The following is a 23,862-nucleotide window of genomic DNA, read 5'->3' as shown; positions in this document are numbered from 1 at the left end:
TTATAACTATGTCAGTGGTTATACAGTATCATAAGTCACGAACTTTTGCTTGCCAACATTTGCCAAGCCCCTATGTTCATTGGCATGAATTTAATAGCTGGTAGAATGCAAGTCATGCTGGTAAATATTCTTTATTTTAGGTGTCAACCTATTACGCATCGCTAAACAATAGTGGGAGCTGCAAGATTCAATAAAAAATACATGGTATGATAGTATAGTTCAGCAGAAGGTAGCTAAAGAGTTTAAGAGAGACTTAAATAGGATGTCTGTTTTAAATAATTTTTACCGTCTCCAGGTAGTGCCGCTTATCTTCCCAGCTTATAAGTATCATTCGTCCCGTGTAAATGGGCCTTTTGTGTTCCCTCACCATGTCTCTTACGGATAGCCTGCATTCTTTTATTCCACCAATAGCACAGGGAAGATCAGTTAATGTTCCATCTACTTTCTGAAAGAAAACAGATACAAAATAAGAATTTAAAAGTTCAGCCTTCTCAACATCATTCTTAACCAATTCACCATTTTGATCCTATAAGCATCCAATAGCATCTTTGACTTTTCTTTTGCTTTTGACATACCCCCAAAATCCTTTTTATTGCTTTTGGCCTCAGTTGCAAGCCTCAATTCATTATTAGCTTTAGCTTTTCTGACACTTTCCCTATACTTTCTGCAGACCGCATTATATTCTTCTTTAGATATTTCCCCCTCTTTCCATTTGATAAACATATTTTTATTCCTTTTTAACATGTGTGTAAGTTCTGTGTTCACCCATCCAGGTCTCTTTAAATGCTTCCCATTCTTCCTTCTGTTAGAGATTGTTAACGATTGTGCTTTGAGAATCTTTTACAATATTTCCCAACCTTCTTGGACATTTCTGCCCTTAAGAACATTCAGCCATTGGAATCTTCCTACTCTCTCTCTGAGTTCATTAAAATCTCCCTCTCTGAAATCCAACCTTGAGGTCTGAGTTTTCTCTGGTCTTCCTCCCCTTGTTATCCAAAATCCAAGGATAGCATGATCACTGCCTCCTAAGGTCCCAGCCACCCATACATCCTCAACCATTCCCTCCCTGTTGGTAAGAATTAGGTCCAAGATAGCAGATCCACTTGTTTCCTCTTCTACCTTTTGGAAGATAAAGATGTCAGCAAGAGCGGATAAGAATTTGTTGGATAGATTACTTTTACCTTAATGATATTCCCAACAAATGTCTGGATGGGTAAAATCTCCCATAATCACCATGTTGTGCTTTTTTGAGAGCTCGACCATCTGCTGTAGAAAGAGTTCATCAACATCTTCTGCTTGTCCAGGAGGCCTATAGTAAATGCATTAGGAGGGATCCGCATGCGATTTAATCATTAGCAGTGAGCTGCCTTTTTGATATAGTTAAAACTTCCTGGTAGTATTGTGAAATATGATTTATAATCAGATGTAATTTTAGGCATGCATTTCGTATGGGGTTTCCATATATTGTCAATAAAAATCCCTCCCCTAAAAGTTGTCAGAATGGAATGAAACTTTCTCTGTGATTGAAACATTGATATAAGTAAGTGATTGCAATATCAGAGCAAAAGCATCATTTATTACGGAAAAGTGATCTCTTAAAGGGAGGCTCTAGTACCCTGTTGTATGACCTCTAGCTTGAATACAAGATGTGATACAGGCGGGCATGGAGGCTCTAGTACCCTGTTGTACTGCCTCTATCTTGGATACAAGATGTGATACGGGCGGGCATGGAGGCTCTAGTACTCTGTTGTACTGCCTCTAGCTTGGATACAATGTGTGATACAAACAGGCATGGAGGCTCTAGTACCCTGTTGTACTGCATCCTGCTTAGCGGTCATGGAGGCTCTAGTAACCTGTTGAGCCACCTTTAGCTTAGATACAAGATCTCATACGGGCAGGGATGAAAGCTCTAGTACCCTGTTGGGCCACCTTTAGCTTGGATACAAGATGTGATACGGGCGGGCATGGAGGCTCTTATACCCTGTTGTACCGCCTGTAGCTTGGATACAAGATGTGATACTGGTGGGCATGGAGGCTCTTGTACCCTGTTGTACTGCCTCTAGCTTGGATACAAGATTTGATATGGGTGGGCATGGAGGCTCTGGTACCCTGTTGTACCGCTTGTAGCTTGGATACAAGATGTGATACGGGTGGGCATGAAGGCTCTAGTACTGTGTTCTACCGCCTTTAGCTTGGATACAAGATGCAATATGGTCAGGCATGAAGGCTCTTGTACCCTGTCGCACAGCCTCCAGCTTGGATACAAGATGTGATACGGGTGGGCATGGATGCTCTAATACCACTACTAGGGGTGACCGACTGTCGTATGCGATGACCCCCCAGACTATTACACCAGCAGGGGGCAGAGTGCTGCTCACTCCGAGGTCTCTAGACATGAACACGGCCGTCATCAGTGACCAAACTAAACCTGGATTCATCGCTGAAGACAACCTGGTTCCCCTCCGTAGCCTCCAGTTTCATTGGTCACAACACCACTGCAAACAGAGGTGACAGTGGGGGTCAAAGCCAGAACATGTAATGGGGGCCATTAGACCTCCAGCCAAGCGCCTGGAAATGGTTCTTACAGACACAGGGGTGTAACAATGGCACCATCTGTCTCTGTATGGTGGACAACAAAATAGTTGGAGCTGCTGGTGCTTGTTGGACAATCATACGATCCTCTCTACTGGTAGTCTGCCCAGGTTGCAGACAACGGGATTTGACCATCTAGCTTTTCAAATATTGCGCCCCTCTCAGACTCTGGTAACGGGGTGAAATCTCTTCTCTGCATCGTAGAGGCGTCTAGTGGTCAACAAGCTCTACACAAGCGGAAGAAGAGGTCACTACACACAAGGAGCCTCCGAGAGCCTCTTATAGGCCAAGGGGGGGGGGACCACTTTTAGGGTCTCCGGTGACAAGACCGTTCATCTAATCACTACAACTCTCATCATTTACATATCTGCCTGAGATGGAACTGCCTGCCGGGTTTTGCGGCAAAACAACAACTTCTTCTGGGTGCGGATTGTTTTTGACAGAGTGTATTACTGCTCAGGTTTATTTACAGTCATGTTGTGGTTTTTGCAACAGTTTTGCCAAAATCAAGTGACCTGACGGAGACCCCTCAGCGCGCTGCAGCATTTCCGCACAGTATATTTACATTACAATGTGGGAAACACTTAAATGGGTCGTCCCAGAATCATGTTTTATCACGTCTACACAGGAAAACTGCCAAACCTCTGGTCGGGAGGGAGTCTTGGCGGGCGATTTTCAGCAGCCGCATTGAAACAAATAGAACAGTACGACGCTGCTGCACCCAAGCTCCTATCCCATCCCATGCAGTGGGGGGGGGGGGGGGGGGGGGGGGAGACACAGGAACCCAGTTTTAGGTCGCCTGCACATGGATGGATTTTTGCGCGAATCCACAGTAGGGTCCAGATCGCGGATCTGTAGCAAATACCATTCATAGCATGCTATGGGTAAATCGCTTTTTCCTGCACATGAGCGGAAATCCATTGCAATTTCTGCTTGTGGAGGAAAAATCACAGCATGCTCTATTTTTGTGCGGATTCCGCAAGGAAGCCATTCGACCCATGGTCCGTCCGCAATTAACATTGTGGACAGGTCGCAGACTCTGCGTCATTACCTAGCAACGGTGCGGAAAAAATAAGCGTTTAAAAAAAAATCTGCAGTGCGCAAGTCCGACAGCGGCTCGCCGTGACCATCGGCAGTACAGAAAAAGAAAATACAGTTATGCAGGGTCGCGGCCCACGGTTAGAGCTGGAATCCACTGCGAAAACCTGCAACGCGGAATCCGGCTCTGCTGTGTGCAGGTGGCCTTCGGATTGATGGGGGTCTCAGTGGTGAGATCCCCCCTTCCCAATTCTGGGACTTTTAAAATTGTTTTTGTATTGATAACCAATAGGATATTAATAGATAGTAGGCAGGGACCCACTATTTGAATCCTTGCCGATCAACTGATTCCCAGGGCTGCTGTCACTGCAGTCAGCGCAGGAAGCAGAAAGCGCTGACCATAATGTAGCCGTCCGGGTTGGTGTTGCATGCCCAAATAAAAAAAGTCTTGAAATACCCATTTAATAACTTGCAGTGCAGGAAGGGGTTACTGGAGGCTACTTGCAAAGTTACTTCATATCTACTTCTACATGCATTGGAGCAATAACAAAATGGGTACAAATTAGAGATGAGCAAGCACCCAAATGCTCGGGGCCGCGTTATTCGAGTCGAGCTTTTCGTAAAATTCGAGAGCTCTACTCGAGTAACCAACCCCATTAACTACAATGGGAGGCTCGAGCATTTTTTGTATGCGGGACGCCGGGAGCCAAGCTTTTTTTTTTTTCTTGTCTCTCTCTCTCGAAGATGTCTGACCCACAGCCCATCCACAATTGACATCGTGGATAGCCTGCAGGTACCCACAGTGCGGTAAAAAAACTATTTAAAAAAATCTGTACTGCGCATGACTGCGGTGAGCGTCCATGGTCATCCGCAATACAGAAAGCAAAAGTATGCAGGGCCGACAGCCGGTGTCAGAGCTGGATTCCCCTATGGGCTCTTGCATGAAGAATCCAGCTCACCCGTGTGCAGCCGGCCTGAGGCTTTGTATGCATGGGGTGGCTGGGATGTGGTAGAACTGCACGAAAAACGAAAATTTTACCAGGTTTTAATGTGGTTGCAGTTTTTATAAATGAATGTATTTATTCAAATGAGTTCCACATGTATTGCACATCTCCTTACATATCGTGTGCACATTTGCATACCCCCCCATAGACTTCTATGGGGACCCTTGGTGTGCAAATACGCACAATGTAGTGCATGCTGGAGGGTTTTTTTGTGCGTACATTTCAAGTTCTATTCCCTACATATTGCACTCGTAACTTTTGCATGTGCACATATGCCGGTATGGGGCCTTTTCATATGAGCATCATTTAGTTCCGTTATGGGGAATAAAGGGATGAAACGAAACCATTGATTTTCATTAGCCGTATTCTCACCCGTTAATAGTACGGACGAGAAAGGATCGTGCAGGACCTACACAGGCTGTTTTTTTTAAACTTGCGCTCCATGGCATGAGGTTTGAATGGCCTGGGAAGAAAAATAACAGTTCATGTGCAACTACGCTCCATAGCAGCGATCGTAGTTGCGCATATGTCCATGTGGTTTTGCCCTAAATGAGTTCTAACTACGGATTATGAGAAAGTATTGCCAGCAGATTTAAACCATTTTCAATTCCGCATCAAAATCCTCCGGTTTCCCTGCAGATTTTGATGCGGAATTTACCTCGTCTTGCGGTGAGGATTAGGCGCCAATTCCACTTGTGCTGTAGCACCCCGTAAGGTAACCCTCTGGGAGGGACGTACATAACCAAGGCCAGGGCAGTGCTGGGCCTCTTCTGGACACCCCCAGCATGGGGATGCCCAATAAACTGGGGAACATGGGTTGTAGTTGTCACGGGTGACGCCACTGTTCTGGTACCCCCTGGCATGAACTTTGGAGGGGAAATAAAGGAGCCACTGACAGTATGGTAGTAAATTAGGTCCCCTGGAATGGTCAGGGCCTGGAATAACCTTTACTGAATTATTTAACTGTAGCCATACAAGCACAAATGACAGTATTTGAATAGTGCAGGAATTAGAGAGACTAGAGTACCTCCACATGGCAGACCCAGACTTCAGATCGCCTGGGTGTGACTACATAAAGACGCGTACCTCCACTCAGCGGAACTCAGACTTCAGGACGCTTCAGTGTGAACAATGACTATAGAGTACCTCCACTGGCGGTCCCAGACTTCAGGACATGCGAGCGTGAAAAACAGATAATTGAGTACCTCTGTACTAGGCCTTGACAGACTGAACTTGCTCTCTGATCACTCTCTCTCTGGAGCTCACAATTCACGCTGAAGACATCATTCCCCGAAACCTCCCCTCCTCTTCCATCTTCAACATATGAGGGCTGAAGGTGTCCCTATGTGCCTCTGTACTTTCTCTAGCATCTCTAGAAGAACCTCAGATAGAAGACATTTCCCTGCTCTCAAACACTCACATTTATACCTTCTCTCATACCACATGACAGGATAGAATTGTTACATTTGCAGACAATCAGGCTCACTTTTGCAGACATTTAACCCATCACATGCTGCAGCTGTGCAACACACATAACAACAAATAGAATGACAAGACATTTTGCACAGTGCATCTACACAAGACTTTACATGTATGACATTATGGAGGGGGGCAGGAAAGCTTGTACTGGGCCACTACAGTCTGAAATCACTAGAACTGTCTGAGAGATCTGCCTCTGTGTGATCAGATGCAGCAAACTCATTCTGCCCTGGACAGTAGTAGAGCAGACCTGAGCGCCTGCAGCCCAGCGACTGACACATCGCTGCACCCTGCAGATCTGGTCCTGCATGTTGTATGTTACATGTGATTGTTCCCAGCAAGAGAAACCACTAATCTTGTAGATATGATACCTTTTAATGGCTAACAAAAATACATGATGTTATAGCGAGCTTGCAAACCTTTCGGGTTCATTGTCAGGCTAAAAGGGAATAGATCCGAAGAGGCATGCATATTTATACACCCTTATGATACACATACTTATGACACGGCACAGACATGGATGGGATTGGTTTGCACTTGTTACATGTTACATAGAGTGTAGCTGCGGCCTGCAGCCTCCAGAACAGACGCAGCTGCCGCCTCCCCTGGGCCAGGCTTCCTCCTGATCCGCCTGTTAGCCAGCAGTAACCTTATCTGCATCCTTGCTCGCACACACAGACTTGTACAGAGCCGGGAGTCAGACTGCAATGTCGGGTAAGTGCGGAGGGGGCAGCTGCGGGGTGAACTCCGCTCTACAGGGACGGTTGACCTCTTAAACTACACGCATTTCAGGAAGGATTCACAATCTTTTTGCATTTTTTGTACGTATTTGGTGTCTCTGCTCCTTTAAGAGCTTGTGCTGGATTGGGAGCCGTTGTTTGATTCGGTCCGCACAAGTTTCCTCATTCTTCCCCTTTTCCTTCGCATCCTTATGGCTTCTTCTATATTCCAAACAATCCCGCCGGATCAGCCGGTGTCCAAGAGGACAACTGACGTCCGAATAGTCACCCGAAATAGTCGCTACAGCGAGTTGGTAGCCTATGAATGACTATGCATTATGTGCTAAAGTTCGGGGAGAGAGAGAACAACTGGCAAGTCTTAGAAAGACAGACCATTGCATGTTTATGTAAGCGGCTGCGGTTGTGGTGCGACAGGTTCAGGATGGGGCGACGATGGCAGACGGAGACGAAAAATCTGTTTTCTATAAAAATAACTGTACTGAACGGTTGCTTCATAAACAGTATTGCGCTGCGCAGGAGGATTTGTGTGTTTTTACGTAACGTAACCGGTAGCATAAACTCTTAATTCGACAATACTACTGATATCACTTGGCATCTCTTGCCATCCAGATACATCCTCTGTTACTCCTCCTGGCAGTAGTAAGGCACATGACCATAAGGGCTCCTTTACATGATAGCACTCCATTCAGAGGACAATCGCGTCCCGCTCGTGTGAAGGAGCCCTAACTTGACTTTTAGCATTATTTATCTCTTATCTGTAGTGCAGCCGCCATATACTCCATCATTCTCTATGGCCGTAAGCCCCAACCTCAAGTGCCCCGTTGGAGCCGAAAAGGTGATAAAAGTTTGTTTGGCGGTGCTGAGACCCTTACCGACCCCGAGAACAGGTGTCCATGTCCCCCTCTCCTTTTTACTGCAGGCTCTCTGTTCGCACCTACAGTGACGTGGAGATTGAATGGAGTCACGGATGCGCAGTGCCGCGCCATTCATTCCAATGGGACCGCCAGAGATAGCTAGGCGCTTGTACTTGCTTTTTCCATCAGCCCCATTGAAATGAATGGAGCAGCGCCGTGCATGTGCGACCACCACTGCAGTCATTCTGCACATCAGTGCAGGTGGGTACAATGAGATGAAGAGGGGGACACAGGACCCCTATTCTCAGGTCAGCGGGGGTCTCAGCAGCCCACCGATTAGACTTTAATCACCTATGGTATGGGTAGGTCATTAAGGGTCAGTCTTGGGCATAATCCTTTAACTGAAGGTCTCGTCATTCCTGCAGGATTGTATCCCAGCTAGTGCAAATGTAGGAAGGGATATTTTATATAATCTCTCTTCTTCATGTTTTGATCAGACTGCATTTGTGTGATCAAGGCCTTTGGGTTGTACAGGATCAGTAACAGCGCCACACCTATCCGTGGCTTGTATGCAGCATTGCAGATCAGCTCAAATTTAGTCACTAGACATGAGCTGCATTACCACACACAGCCTGTGGACAGGAGTGGTGCTGTTTCAGAAAGGAAGCAAACACATTTGTTTCTACATAACCCATTTAGGCCGGGCTCACACGAGCGTAAGTTTAGCAAGTATTACACACGCATGACATACAAACGGTAATTCGCCGGCACATTACATTGACTTGCGCTGTTTCGCTCACACTTGCGTGTATGCATTGCATATTACGTGAGCGCAAAAAAGAACATGTTCTATTATTGCTGTGGATTACTCATGAGAGAGCTCATTGTTCTGCATGGGTGAGTAATCAACGCTGTGTAGTGGCCCAGTACATCTATTCTGGCCCCCTCCATAAATGTCATACATGTAATGTCTTGTGTGGATGCGCTGTGCAAAAGTGCTTTGTCATTCTGTTACGTGTATTGTACAGCTGCAGCAAGTGAGGAGTTAAGGGTTTGCACGAGACTGGGAGATGTTTACAATGTATCATTTATGTCCTGTCAGGTAATCCATGTTTTCTATAAGCATGAGTGTTTTGGGTGTGGTAGAGTCCATCATGGAGTTAGAGATTCAGTGCCAGCCACATAGGGGTACCTTCAGCTCCTATGTGATGAAGCATGGAGGAGGAAGAGCAGTTCCTGATCTTCTGTGTGCTAGTGACCGTGGAGCAGTGAGAGTCTCAAAAGAGAGAGAGCATGTTCGTGGTGAGTGAAGGCCCTGCCCCTATGCAGTGGTACTCTTGTGCTGTTTTCCTACGGTGCCATCCTGTACTTTGGGATCACTGTGTAGAGGTACTGAAATTCTGTTTACCTACGCGGCCATCCTGTGCCCTGGGATCACCGTGTAGAGGTACAAAAGAAGATTCTTGTTGTCCTGCACATCTGTCCTGTGTAATTTGTGCCTTTCACCCAGTGTTTGACGAGAAATAAAGTTTTGCCAGGCCCTGACCATTCCCAGGGACCTGAGGTAGGTTATACCAGTCTGCGGCTCATTTATTTACCGCCGAGGGTCTTTCCAGTGAGTAACGGAACGGTGGCGTCACCCGTGACAACCCCAAGTTCGCAAGTTTATTGGGCATCCCTATCCTAGGGGTGTCCGGAAGAGGCCCAGCACTGCTGAGGCTATGGGTGTCCCTCTGGGAGGGAGCGTAGTAAGTGCCGCCGTGACAAGCTAGCATCTTGCCCTCCCAGCTCCTCAACGTACGTTCTGTGCCGGGGGTCACCCTATGGGACGCTGCAGCTGTCCATACACAACTACATTGCATTGGGTGTCGTGTATACGTGCCATTGCAAATCGACAGAGCAAGAAATTCCCTTCATCCCCGGGGCTTCCCTTCATCACTCTCTACAGCAGCGCATATTTTCAGTCCCTCACATTCGGCGTGGAAAGACTCAGGACTTCAGCATGGAAAAGTAATCCGTTCATAAGATTTTCAGCAGCTATGGTTGAGTTTTTTTTGTGCAGCTAACGGGTGCGTGAATTCCACGCCCATGTGAACGAGCCCTAGAGGAGCAGGAGTGATAGTCTCTGGACCGGCTGTTGGGTGCTTGATAGTCGTCCACTGTAAAGTTACCTTTACTGTCCGTGAATCCTACAGACAGCATACAGCTTCGTTATGGCCTGTAAGGCTATATACTGCTTGTATGGACAATGTGCAGTGTCCTTGCAGATCGGACCGCTGTGCTGCCACATGGGGGCGCAACTCCTGATACGCCCCTGTGAATCTGGCTTTAATGAGAATGTATCACAGAGTGCGCTCTGGAATAGTCCTGCTCGCTGCACCTCTGTGACCCGGGCTAATTGCAGAAGCCGATGTCTGGAGCGACGCGCTGCGGATTACACTACCAGCCATGTGGATGAGATTTGAACAAATCCCAACCACGTGCTGCAGAGTTCTCCTATACAGAAAATCTTTACTGCAGGTCAATTTCTGCTTTGGAATTTAACCCCTTAAGGGCGCAGAATTATTATTATTTTTTTTTTCTTACCTCCATTTATCAAAAGCTATAACTCCCCCCCCCCCCCCTTCCTCCCCATATACACACCACCCCCATCACAATGGCCATGTATGAGGGCTTGCTGTCTGGTGTGGTGTAGTTTTTATTGGCACATTTATGGGGTGTATATGATGTATTGTATAACTTTTTTTAACCCCTTAAAGACAAAGCCAGTCCACTTTTTTTTTTTTCTTTCTCCTTACGACTTTTTTAAAAATCATCACTTTTTTTTTATTTTTCGGTCCACACAGCCATAGGAAAAAATTGTTTTTGGATCGAGTTGTATTTTTAAGTGGTACATTTAATGCGCCATGTAATGTTAACAATTTTTACAGGCAGATGAAATGGTGGGGGGGGGGGGGGGGGATAATTGCACTTTTTCTAGTCTTTACAGCTCATAAGAAGCAATAAAAATGACTTCACTTCCTCCTTTGATCGGTACAATTGCAGTGATATTAAAATATATTGTTGTACTACTTAGGCTGCCTTCACACTGGCGAGAAAATCGTGCAAGATTTGTGCTTTTGCAGGCCAAATCTTGCACAGATATGAACCCTTTTCTTTTGTGATGCGATGCAGGAAACAAATCGCGGCATGCCCTATCTCTACGCGTGCGCGCGCATCACACCGTCCGTTGCTTTCATCGCGATGCAATGTCTCCCATTGAAAACAGTGGGGGAAACTCCACGAACCACCGAGGATTGCTTCTTCCCTGAAGTGATGCAAGGCTGCTTTGACATAAAAACGCATTGCATCCTCGGGGAATTAACATGGTGGGGATTGCAATATGGGGCCGTGATTTACGGCTCTATATTGCGCTTGCCAGCATTAACCCTTTACAATCCAATTTTGGATTCAGGGTTTCCTAGGGGGTTCTCTCTTTCTGCCATTATACAATGGCGCCATCTGCTGGCTAGAGCCAGTACTGCGGTGTAAGACATGCTGGAGAGGCCCCCTACAACAGAACGGTCAGTAATTTACAGTAACAACACCCTGCCGGACGTCTTCCGGCATCTGAGCTGTACAGCCTTCAATCAGAATGTCTTTAGACGTCAGCCAGTGGATTGGAAAGGGTTAAGTTAGCCTTAAAAGCAATTTTTTTGACCACCATAAGATTATTTTTTATTTTGAAAAATAACTTCATTTTTGGCGCTGATGCATTCCATCAAATGAGCCGTATGAAGGACTTGCTTTTTATGAGACAAGCAAATATATTGTACTTGTACCATTTTGGGGTACATACAACCTTTTGTGATCACTTTTGTGCCTATGTCTCTGCAAGGTACTTGAACATGCAATACTGTCATTGCTCAGTCAATGCACTGCATTATTGCTTCTGTATTGCAGTGCATTACCTCCCATCTTTTAGGGACCTTTTACACTGGCCAGTGTTTTGGGAGGGGTGGCAAACTGGGCAATTGCCCAGGGCCCCCTCTCTTTAGCGCTGCAGCTACTCCTACTTGAAGTGGCCCGTCTCTTCGTCTCTTTAGCACTGTGGTGTGGATTTTAACTAGTTTTTAGATATGGAAATGCTGCGCAATTGGCCACAGAAATTTCAGCTGTGGACATTCTGCAGCGTTTCCGCCACGTGTAAACATACCCTATGTCAGCTTGAGTTATGCTGCCACGTGAAGAGTGGCCTCAGTAATAATAGTGTCCCTTATACTGGCCCCAGTAGTAATAGTGACACCAACAGTGGCCCCAGTAATGGTGTCACCTCTATAGGCATCAGTAGTAATAGTGATTAATAGCGCCGCCCTGAAACCAATATGCTTGCCCCCCCCCCCCCCCCTTGTCTTCAGAGCCCCACCGCTCTTTCACGTGGCGCTGCTGTGGGATGCACACTGAAGAAAGTTTGTGCACTCCGACGCCTCTGCCCTTCTCACTGGCCTCCTGCAGAACCAAGGAGGAGAGGTTAGGGGAGGAGAATCCTGGGTGCACACACTGCTGTCAGTGTATACATCCCGCAGCAGTGCCAGTGAGTGATTACCAGCTGGGGAGCCGTGGCACCCCGGCTGGTAATCACCTTCATGGTGACCCTGCGTGTCCACAGGAACCTGGTGTCCACATCAACTGACCAACTTGCAAACTGTCCCTCAGCCACCCATCTTGTCTCCCACTATAGGTAACCGGTTCTCTTTCTAATTTTCTGCCCGTGAGAAGCATCAGAGCCCATCACGCCCTTCGTCAACTTTAACCAACTTTATTGCATTGTAAACGGCGCATGATGTTTTGCTGGGGTGGCATAATCAGTGGAGCTCAGTTAATCATCACGGCCTCACTATCTGGTAGGCCTTAGGCTTGGCACACACTCCGTAGACTCTCGGACCTGACTCCCTCTCTCACTGCCAAGGGTTTGGCACCAGCATATAATTTCTACCACACCCTGGTTACCAGGGTAATTGCGCCAACCACGGGTTGCCCTTCCCAGCACCCATAGGATACAGTATTAGAACATAGGTTACCAACAAAACAGTTTTTAAAGACACAGTGCACACAATAGGCGCAAAATGTCCATGGACCATGTGATGCCCTCTTAAGGCTAGGAAGGGGTTCATTAGAGGAGGTAAATCTCCAGCCAGTTGTGCGTGTTACACATGAGGACTTTGCTCTGGTTTTACAGCTGATTCATTCTATCATGTTTACGCTACCCGGAGGCCATTTTCAGACGGCGCTATTTTTGCATCAGTATTTATAAATGAAAATCGGGAGCGAATCCAAAACTCAGAAGACGGAAAGAAATATATAATGGAAAGATTTTTGTGTTTGTTTGTTTTTTTCTTAGTTTTTTTCCCTCTGTTGGTTCTATTCCTGAGTTTAACTTAAAGGGGCTGTCTGACAACTCTTGTATACAGTTTTGAATGTTCCATGCCCAAACTATATAAAAACAATATACTCACCGTGGCGCCACGGCGTCTGACAAGTGACGTCACTGGGTCTTCTGGCTTGGTAACACCCTGTAAACTTGTCATGTGGGCTTCTAGTGTAGACGCCTCCCGCGGGTTTGTGAAGTATCACTGATGACGTCCTTGTCAGGCCTCCTATTGGCTGTAGCGGTCATATGGCTAAACAACCACTTGATCGCTGCAGAGTGCGGCAGCAAAGAGGTGAGTATGTATGTTTGGGTATTGTTTTTTTTGCATATGTATCTTCTCCATGGATGAATGGATCCATTCATAACTAAACCAAACTGCGCCGAACAGACCCGATTAACTAGAAGGGGATCCGTTAGGTTGCTACACCTGACCAGCATTTTTACTGGACGAAAGCGTCCGGAGGCTCCGATGCAGATGTGAATGGAGTCTAAACTCTTATTGAAGGGGTTAAAAAAAATGTAAAAGAAGATCTATAAGCAACTACCTTTAAGGCCGGGTTCACATGAACAGATTTGAATTGCGGATTCCGTGATCGCCGTCCGCAGGGAAGATTCACAGTAAAACGTGAATATTGGAAGGCATGTATTTGATAAAGATCTCACCTGAAGGACGTTCTACTTCTTCCTGGTTGTTTCCCTATCTGCGATCGTTTTTCAGCACGGGCAGTACGCTTTGCATACACTTACATCCGCGCGGAAAAATGCGATGTATCGCAGGTCTTCCGCTACGGAAATCTGCATGCGGAATCCGACCCGATCATGTGAGCCCAGCCGAATACTGTTTGTAATTTCTGCAAGGCAGGGAGGATCAGGATTAGAGATGAGCGAGTATACTCTGTAAGGCACATTACTCGAGCGAGTAGTGCCTTAGCCGAGTATCTCCCCGCTCGTCTCTAAAGATTCGGGGATCGGCGGGGGGCGGGGAGCGGCGGGGAGTGGGGGGGAGAGTGGGAGAGAGAGATCTCCCCGCTCTCCCCCGCCGGCCCCCGAATCTTTAGAGACGAGCGGGAAGATACTCGGCTAAGGCACTACTCGCTCGAGTAATGTGCCTTAGTGAGTATACTCGCTCATCTCTAGGTAGGATCTTTCCAATATTTAGTTATTTTAGATCTAGTGGCAATAATTGTGTAATTTATAGCTTTATGCTCCTAGGGCAACATTTCCATATCTATAGATAATAGACATTGTAAATCGGGAAGAACAATTATGGAGCCACACAACTGGGATGAAAAAAATTCAAAATTGCTCCCCAAAGGGTTAAAATCGCTTTGTGGCCCCACCAGTTATGCAGTCATAACACATTTGGGTACACTGTTGCAATGCTTAATGATTTACAGACTTGGGTAATTTGGGGATTAGTAGGAAGGCTTCTAGCTACTGGTTAGCAGATATCGATTTCTCCAAATCATCTACCCGTGGCCTAAGTAATAGAAGTAGAGGATTGGCATTAAATTCCAGCAGAATGTAATGAGCTGCAGATAAACCATCTATTAGAAGGATTGTGTAACAGCTTCGAGAGTTTTGATGATAATGTATAATGCCGGCACGTAACATTATGATATGACATGTCGTATTTGAAGGAAGGCGATGTAAATCGCATATAGAATTGAATGGAGATAAGCCGTCGTTATCACATAAATCTCCTATAGGAGTCAGTCCTGAAAGCAGCCAAGTTTTAATTCGCTTGTGAAGCACCAAAGGAAAAGATCAGGCATGCTGGAGGGAACCAGGAACAAGATGAAAGACAAACGTTATTGATCAAGGGCGACGCGTTTCGGTGCTGGGCTGGCACCTCCATCTGGCTGGGAGATAAATGGGCAGATGAAGGTGCCAGTCTGGCATGGAAGCACATCGCCCTTGATCAATCGTGTTTGTCTTTCATCTTGTTCCTGGTTCCCTCCAGCATGCCTGATATTTTCCTTTGGAGCTTCACAAGTATCCCACACGGAGGTCCAGTGGGTGCAGGCTGTGGTGGAGTGTCCTAATTGCATGCATGTTATGCCAGCGCACAACTGCTGGAGGAACCATTATTCTTTTTCTAGATCTTTCCCGAGCTATTTGAAGTCTCAGCATTTTGGAGCACTTTTCCGTTTCTTTTTTTCAAGTGTGTTTTTTATTTTTTTAACCCTTTCCAATCCGCTGTCTGACGTCTAAAGACATTATGATTTAAGGCTGTACAGCTTCGATGTTGGAAGACGTCTGTCGGGGTTCTCTTACTGTGTATTGCCAGCCTCTCTGCTGTCGGAGCCTATCCAACATGTCACCTCATGCAGTACCGGCTTTAGCCAGCATATAGCGCTGTTGTATAACGGCAGAAAAAGATTAAGCCCCCTAGGAAAAGCAGGATACAAATTGGATTGGAAAGGGTTAATACCTTTTTATAAAGTTAGTCCAAGATGGAGGCTCTATAATATTGCTCTATTGAGGGGCAGCCCAATCCATTCTTTAAGATCCGTTGATCAGCCTGGACACAAGGGTCCTTATCTCTCCGTATACATTTTGATATGGTGGTCTGAAGCTGTATCTGGTATTTCCTGGGTAAAGGGATAGGCAGGTTGCGGAACAAATATAGGATTTGGGGGACAATCATCTTAACTGATGGAATTCGTTCTCGCCGCGAAATTTCGTGTTTCATGTATTGTGGTTCTTTTTTTTTTGCCCCAAGAACGTGGTCGGTATGTAATCTGTAGGCCTATGTAAACTGCGGAGTTATTGTCCCATTTAAAAGGGTCATTGGAATGTAAGATACTGTAGATGGCATCCGGGGTGCCCATGTTTAACACTTGACACTGTCATATTAAGAAACTTTACTGAATAACTCCAAGGCAGTGATGATTGTAGGGGGTCGCTAAGGGCCAGGATGATATAGTCTGCGAAAAGACCGATTTTATGTTCTGCATTTCCAATTTTGACACCCAATATGGATGAATGCATCCAAATAAATTCTGCTGGAGGTTCTATAGACAGTCTAAATATTAAGGGACGCCCGTCTCTTGTGCCGGTATTAATGACAAAGTGACTGGAAAGAAAACCATATGCAGAGGCCCCAATGCAAAACCTGTAACCGGGCCCTCAACTCTAATGCTTTATTCATAGCACTGGACTCCCTATACGGAGAAGAGAGGCCTTATGGGCCCCCTAAGGTTCCTGGGCCCGTGTGTAACTGCATCCTCTGCATCCCCTATACTTATGCCAGTGACCATATGTATATACTCTAGCTGATGGTGACTTATAAAGGGCCATTACAGCTCAGTGAGGATAGAGATATCCCCAATGTACCTGGTGGAAGCCCTCTTCACATCAAGGATAGGAACAGAGAAGGCACCTGATTCACCGCAAGACTGTAGATAAAGTTGCTAAATCTTCTAGTACCGTTTCGAGTTTGTCTATACTTGACGAAGGCTACTTGGCCAGGGCCAACTAGGTCCGGGATAATAGATCTAGGCGGGAAAGTACTAGATGGGTCCTGTGGATTCCCCAATTTAGGGAAGGTAAATAGAATCTAAATTAGTAAAGGAGACAAATGTTGCCAATCAGGACGCTACCAAAGGTTATGTAATATTTGTTAATGAGCCCATCGGGCCAGTAACTACTTATATTTTACAATAAGCTGGAATCTGATTGGTTGATCTGAGAAACTGCCCCACTTTTTCTTTATTTTGCCAGTTTTGATAACTCTTCCACATAAGGAGGCGGCTCCATGGCAATATTACATGCATGAATTACTACACTGTTCAATAGCGCACAACTATATATCTCCCGTAATACTAGTCTACGGGGCGAGTTGATCATAAGATGGCACATCCTATATATGTCATGGATTCTTGTTTCTTCATATTTGTGCATCAAATCCCCCATAGACTGCTGAAGCCCGGAGGCTAAATAAAGACAATGCTGAGAACTTTACAAGCTGTCCGTCTCTTATGTATCTCCTCCAGGAGTAAGACGTCTCTTTAGAAGTAATTATAGGTTCTCCATAAGAAAGCTCAGCATACCCTTGAGTCTTCCTATGAAAACTTGTTTTGTTATTTTAATTGAAGTTTCTTCTGGGTAGAGAACGTCATTGGTGACAGTTGTGTCTAACGCATTAGGTTGAGCAGAGGGAGCGGAAAGTGATATATACCCTGTTTCCCTGAAAATAAGCCCTACCCTGAAAATAAGCCCTAACATTAATTTTCAGGATTTTAAGAGGATGCTTAAAATATATATCCTACTCCAAAAATACACCCAAGTTACAGTTAATAAAAAAGTAAATCTAAATGGTGTCCAGGCAGCTATACATGTAAAAAAAAGTCAAAACTTTTAGAACAAAAATTAATATAAGGCCCTGTCTTATTTTCGGGTTAACAGGTAACACACTGAGCACCAGTCAGGGGGTCTCCAATGATGAGACTCCAAAAAGCAAGTTGAGTGTAAGTTAGAAGAAAAATTCTACTTCAGTATTAGGGCCACTCACACAGGCGTATTTCTGTTGTGTGCTGTCCGTATTTTTTACTGACTGAGTATGGGCGTCACACGGACCTATTAAAGTAAATTGGCGTATTCAGATGTGCGGTTTTTATGTGGACCAATGTTAAGTGTAAGAAAAAAAAAACAAATATCACAGCATGTCTTAATTTGGTTCGTATTAACAGAACACAATAATCCATGAAAGTCTATGGGAGTGTAAAAGGCAAAAACAATGCCGCGAACGCTGTCATTATATGCATGTTGCCAGGAGACAGTGAAAACAAACAAAAAAAACCCTCAGTTGGGCCTTCTCGCCTTTTTTTTTTTTTTTTTAATTATGCGAAAAATGGATGACACGCGGTCGTGGAAAAAAAATCAGGCGTGCACAACAAAAAATGGCAGGAACGGCAATATGCGAGTGAAATCGGTCTATGTTTCACGGACCAAAATTGTATATGACCATGCGAAGGATCCCTACGGCTAACATTGAAGTATTATGCGGGTAGTGAATTGTTGTATTAACCCATTAAGGACCAGGTGCTCTGAATATGCGACACTTGGTCTTGGGCTTCACTCCTGGCTGATAGTAAAACTACGGCGCGGGATTAAAGCTCCTGCAATCTAGCAGAAACAGGTCAGGCATCAGACACAGCCGAGGACCCGGAGGAGACGACAGAAGTGGTTTTTCACTGCTTCTGCCTTCTCTTTTACAGGTTACATGGCACTCAGTGAGCGCCATGTAGAGAATGCAGGAACGGCAGTGCCATTTCCTGCAGGGGACCTGGCAACCACCGGCATGCCAGAGCTGCAGGGTCTTGGCAGACCCCTGAAGGCTCTCCAAGTGACTACTGTCACATTAGGGGGATGTTATTCCCCAGTAAATGGGACTCTCATGGATGCTACAGTGGAAACGTTTGAGGAGGGGGGAATATATACATACAACGTGGATATCTTATATGATGTCATGGGGGACAAAGATATCCAAAACAAATGGTTACAAAAATAAGTTAAAAAAAAGTTGTCATTTAGTGTCTGGTTAGTATGATCATTTTTCCCCATAGGCCAGCCGTATATGTCCTGCTCTTACCCAGGGAGATGTACAGCCTGTCGGGTGCGACCTTATGCTTGCTGAAAAATAAACGCTCAGCTGAGGAAGCGGCATTGACCTATTAATAATAATATAATATTATTATTATTGTCCCTTTAACTCAGCCCAATGAACATTTGAAGAGATCTTCATGTCCAATAATCTGCCATGTAAAATGGTCCTAAATCTATGTCCTTGTGCTTGGCCATATGACGTCTATGGTGCCTTGCACTGAACTGCTGCCTCCACTTGCCTTGACGCTGCCATAACGGCTATCTGCAGCTGCCGCAGGCAGGAGGTGACAGCATATGGGTTAATGCAGCTTCTATCGAGTTGAGTACTAGCTGATACATATGGCAACAGTCCATTGCCTTCAATTAATATTGACTCATTCCATGGCAGGAAGCCACAGCAATGGTAGACCGGTCCGTTCTTAGGTAAGTAAATAAACCCATGCAGGAAGACTGTAGGGTTAATCGCCCATGAATTCTGTAATCACACACCTAATGCGACTTTATCTAAAAACCTAAAGGTTGCAGACTCATTCCCTTTCAATCAGGCATATACTTACCCACTGATAAGGATGTGACATGCTCTATCATAGACTCTCTCAATCTGTCCTTTTTGGGTAAGCGATTGCATCAAGACCCCCCCCCAACCAATGTTTTCTGGTCAGGTCTGATCCTCAAACATGCACCCCCCCCCCCCCCCCCCAGTGGGAACAAACATAAAAAGTCATTTGCAAAGTAATTATAAAATGAACATTTGCATAATCCACACATTTGATGACTGTGTGATATACAGCAGAGAGTAAGGCCGTCTGCACACCAACAGATTTGCATTGCAGCGTCCGCCCCACGGTTCCGCAAGCAAATACAGTTTATAGCATGCTATGGAAAATCGCTTCTTCCTGCACACTCACAGAAACGAATCGCGATTTTTCACGAGTGGAAAAAAAACCCCACAGCATGCTCTATTTTTGTGTGGTGTCCACATGGACGTCTTCTGTTGAAGTCAATGAAGGCTATCCGACCCACAGCCCATCTGCAGTTGACATTGCGGAAAGGTTGCAGATTCCGCACCATCACTTAGCGACGGGGCGAGGAAACAAATCTGTACTGCGCATGTCCAACGGCGAACCGCTGGGTCCATCCGCAGTACAGATAAAGAAAACAGGTACGTGCGATCATAGGGCCGGATTCCGCTGCGAACTCCCACATGCAGAATCCGACCCGTTGGTGTGCAGCCGGCCTAAAGGACTTTTTACAGGACCCAATGATCATTCCAGTATATTCGTACATACATTGATTTTGCTAATCGTTGGGCTGTATGAAGCTGCATCTAATTGAGCATTGGCTGCGATTGGTTCATCAAGCGCTGCAGTGATTGGCTGAGTCGCGACGCTCAAGAACCAATCAGAGCCAGCTCTTCCTGGAGGTGGGATTTTTGAACCCCCTGACCGGGAAGCGCTGGCTGAAGACTACAAGCAAGTGCCAGAGCTGTGGAGGTGAAGTGAGGCGGAGTGGACAGCGCCTGTTGGGTAATGTATTGTGTCGTGTTTTTTACTTATATGCAGCTAGGGTTTATTTTAGGGACAAACAGTAGGACTTCCTCCTGTAAAAGTTGCGTTGGACAAGGACAAATGGCTCATGCCAATACCCTTTATTTTAATTATGCTGATTAGGATGATAGAAAACATTCCAGCCAGGAATAGGTTGGTAAACCAAGGGTATAAAGTTTACTAAGTTCTTCCATACAGTCCATAACAAATTCCAAACGTATTCTTACAGCAGCATTCAACATAATTACTTCTTAGTCAGAGGATCCTACATACTGAGGTCGTTAGTGGTGATAGAAAGTAACTTTGTATTAGTTTCTTCCGTGGCCACCATCCTTTCTGTTTGTTCAGAGGTAGTTACTCACGGTTGTGTTCTGTCTCTTCAGGGTGACTAAGAGGTTTTGTCCTGTCTGGGCATGACTCGTCCAGCGGGAGTGAAATAGACTCTTCCCTGAGGCTCTGTTCTTTCCCCTTTAGGGGGTGCCTCAAGTTCTCCCCTTTGGGTGTTGTTTTTGGACTCCTTCTCTACTCCCCTGCGCTCCTATTTATAAACTCCCCTTTGGGTGAACTACTCTAACCGATCCCAGGACTGCCTTTGGGGGTGACTTGACAAGATACACAGGGGTAACATGTCTCCCAACCAGAGATGTACAAATTGGACATACAAACCCCCAGACATTGATCTGACAGTGACTCTACATGGTACACAAAACCACCAGCTGGCTCCTCCATAAATCACGGATATAATCACACACTCTACAAGAGGTCATTGAAACACTATGTGGACCGAAGTCTGGGACATGACAGTAGCAGCCTACTGTACCATCGCTAATGTGAAGGAACCCATAGGGAAGCATGGGCTCCACATATATGCGATGTCTAGATCATGTGAGGTCAATATCCCTCTCTACTCTTCCTTAGTCAGACCTCATCTGGAATAGTGTGTCCAGTTCTGGACACCCCACTTTAAAAAAGACAGACAAACTGGAGCAAGTTCAGAGAAGAGTTACCAAGATGGTGAGCCGCCTGCAAATCATGTCCTATGAGGAACGGTTAAAGGATTCGGGAATGTTTAGCTTGCAAAAAAGAAGGCTGAGAGGAGACTTAATAGCGTTCTACAAATATCTGAAGGGCTGTCACACTGCAGAGGGATCAGCCCTATTCTCATCTGCACAAGGAAAGACAAGAAGCAATAGGATAAAACTGAAAGGGAGGAGACACAGATTAGATATTAGACAGTGAGGGTGATCAATGAGTGGAACAGGCTGCCATGGGAGATGGGGAGTTCTCATTCAATGGTAGTGCTCAAACAGAGGCTGGACAAACATCTGTCTCGGATGATTTCAGCACCATTTAGACACCGATTATCGCTCAAAATTTGCTCAAAAGCCGTCCTTTTGAGCGATAATCATTGTGTCTAAATCTGCCCATCTTTCAGTTTTCTGCCGAACTACGGTTTTCAGTTCTGCTTGAAAACCATGCTTGAGCAGAACAGCTGATGAGCAAGACTGCAAGCTGTCTGCTGTCCATGGTGCTGCATTCTCCAAGGGGAGCCCGTGGCTGAACAATGGCACGACTTACAAGGCTCAGACCTCCTGCTGAGTTCTGTAACATCTCCCAGAAACTAATTTGCATGCAAATGAGGCTGATAAGTACTAATAGCAATTACCAATTAGTACTTTTATGCAAAACGATCGCTGATCTTTCAATCTTTTGAAAGCTATCTGTGTGTAAATGGACCTTTAGTGAATCCTGCACTGAGCAGGGGGCTGACCCGATCACCCTGGAGGTCCATTCCAACTCTACCAGTCTATGAAGGGTGCTTTCGCAGACCAGAATATTCTACAATCCGCTGCAGAACATTCCACTATCAAAATCTGTATATCTAAGTGTGGATTTTGATGCAGAATTAAGCAATTTTCAAATCTGCATTAAACCCTGCATGTTGAACTTGCGATTTTCCTGCGCTTTTTTCTACATTCTGGAATCTTCCATGGCATATTGTAGAATATTCTGGTGTTTGTGAAAGAGCGTTGGGGGAACGTCTGCACATCCTGAGCCCGGATGTTGGTAAGTTGAACTTCCTTGTGCTATAATAGGCAGTCTGTGTTTTGTCACCAGACATTGTATCAATTTAGAATTACAGAATTGCAACTCAGTGAAGTAATATGTAAACAAACAAACAAAGAGCCTGGAGAACAATGAGAACAATCCACCTATGATGTGAATGCTCCATAACTACATACAGTTTAGGCTGGCTTTAGATGGGCATATGTGCAGTTGTGCATGCCTTGCCTATAAACTCGGCTTTTATGCACGCGTTTCGGTGTTCCTCACCGCACTTTTTCTGCCCAGAGGACCTATTACAATCATTTTTTTTTTTGTACGCCAGACACAAACACACGCTAATTGAAATTCGTCTAATGAGTTACAGATGTGCTCTTTTTTTCCAGCGGAATTAGTGTTTCACGCATCTCCATGCATAATGTACAAAAAAAAGCATGTTCTATCTTTCTGGACATTTGCGCACCAAAGATCCCCATAGAAGTCAATGGGAGCGGAGAAATACACACACAATCCATCTGGAAGTAATTAGCCGTTTGCAGCACACAAACGAACGTGCGCTGCGGGCAGAAAAAATACAGTAAAATACGCCAATAAGCACACAAATAAACCTCGTTCATAGCGCAAAAATGTTGCACTGAGGTGAATATGTCCGTGTGAAGCCAGCCTCAGGGCTCCTTCACACCGGTGATCGCGATATCATTGTGAGGAAATTGTGGCAAAATCGCAATTGCGTTCACGTGATTTTTGAGCGACAGCGATACTTTTTCTTGTGAAAAATTGCGCAACTCATAGTTGCAGCCCGTGATTTTTTTTGCGCAAAAATCTATGGAAGTTTCTAATAATCGCATTGCATGAAAGTCGCAAGTTCGTGCGATGCAATAAAAAGGAGGCTCCATAGGGAAACATGGGCTAGAAAAAAATCCTAAAACGCAGAGATAAGACATGCTGCGATTTTAAATTTTTTTTTTTTTTTTACACCGCATGAATGAAAACATCGCAAATGGGAATGAAACAAGTGAAAATTATTAGCTTCATAAACTGGCAGTGTGAAGGCGCCCAGAGACTAAGAACCGTATCTGCAAAACCATACTGCCACCTGCTGGTGATTTTTAAGAACAGCAAGGAAATTGAGAACAGGATGTAAAGCGTGTAGAATGCATTCATTCCTTGTGAAGACTTATTGCTACAGCGTATTCTGCGTGCGGGTCTTGCACGTGTAATACACTGTACTAATCTTACATAGGCAGCCATGTTTCTGCTCCTTCAACTTACGCAAGATAAATCGCAAGGTGTTCTATCTTGGCATGTACCACGTACGGATACACACCAATATAGTACATGGTGATGGGCGGCACGCAGTCAGTTCGCTATGTCATTGTGTAAGGCCGCTTGTGTATATATCGCAGCCTGCCCGCTACCCGAATACGCTCGGCTGAGCCGGCCTAAGTCTAAGTTCATCGGTACATCACATCAGTTATCTTGGACTGATTTTGAGTTACAGTCAGTTTACACTCCAGAGCTAAC

General features: G+C 45.4%; 1 protein-coding gene across 1 annotated transcript in view; it reads left to right on the top strand.

The window, feature by feature from the left end:
• Positions 1 to 6,687: 6,687 nt before the first annotated feature.
• NQO1 (NAD(P)H quinone dehydrogenase 1) overlaps positions 6,688 to 23,862 on the top strand; it is a 28,052-nt gene continuing 10,877 nt past the window's right edge. Inside the window, exon 1 of the mRNA XM_066582195.1 lies at positions 6,688 to 6,827. Within this exon, the coding sequence (XP_066438292.1) occupies positions 6,821 to 6,827 (7 nt within the window). The 5' untranslated portion in view covers positions 6,688 to 6,820. The remainder of the gene's footprint in view (positions 6,828 to 23,862) is intronic.

Source organism: Eleutherodactylus coqui, chromosome 11 (genome assembly GCF_035609145.1).
Source record: "Eleutherodactylus coqui strain aEleCoq1 chromosome 11, aEleCoq1.hap1, whole genome shotgun sequence".
NCBI classification, from domain to species: domain Eukaryota; kingdom Metazoa; phylum Chordata; class Amphibia; order Anura; family Eleutherodactylidae; genus Eleutherodactylus; species Eleutherodactylus coqui.
Note: the sequence above shows the minus strand (reverse complement) of the source record. Positions and strands in the feature narration are given on the sequence as shown.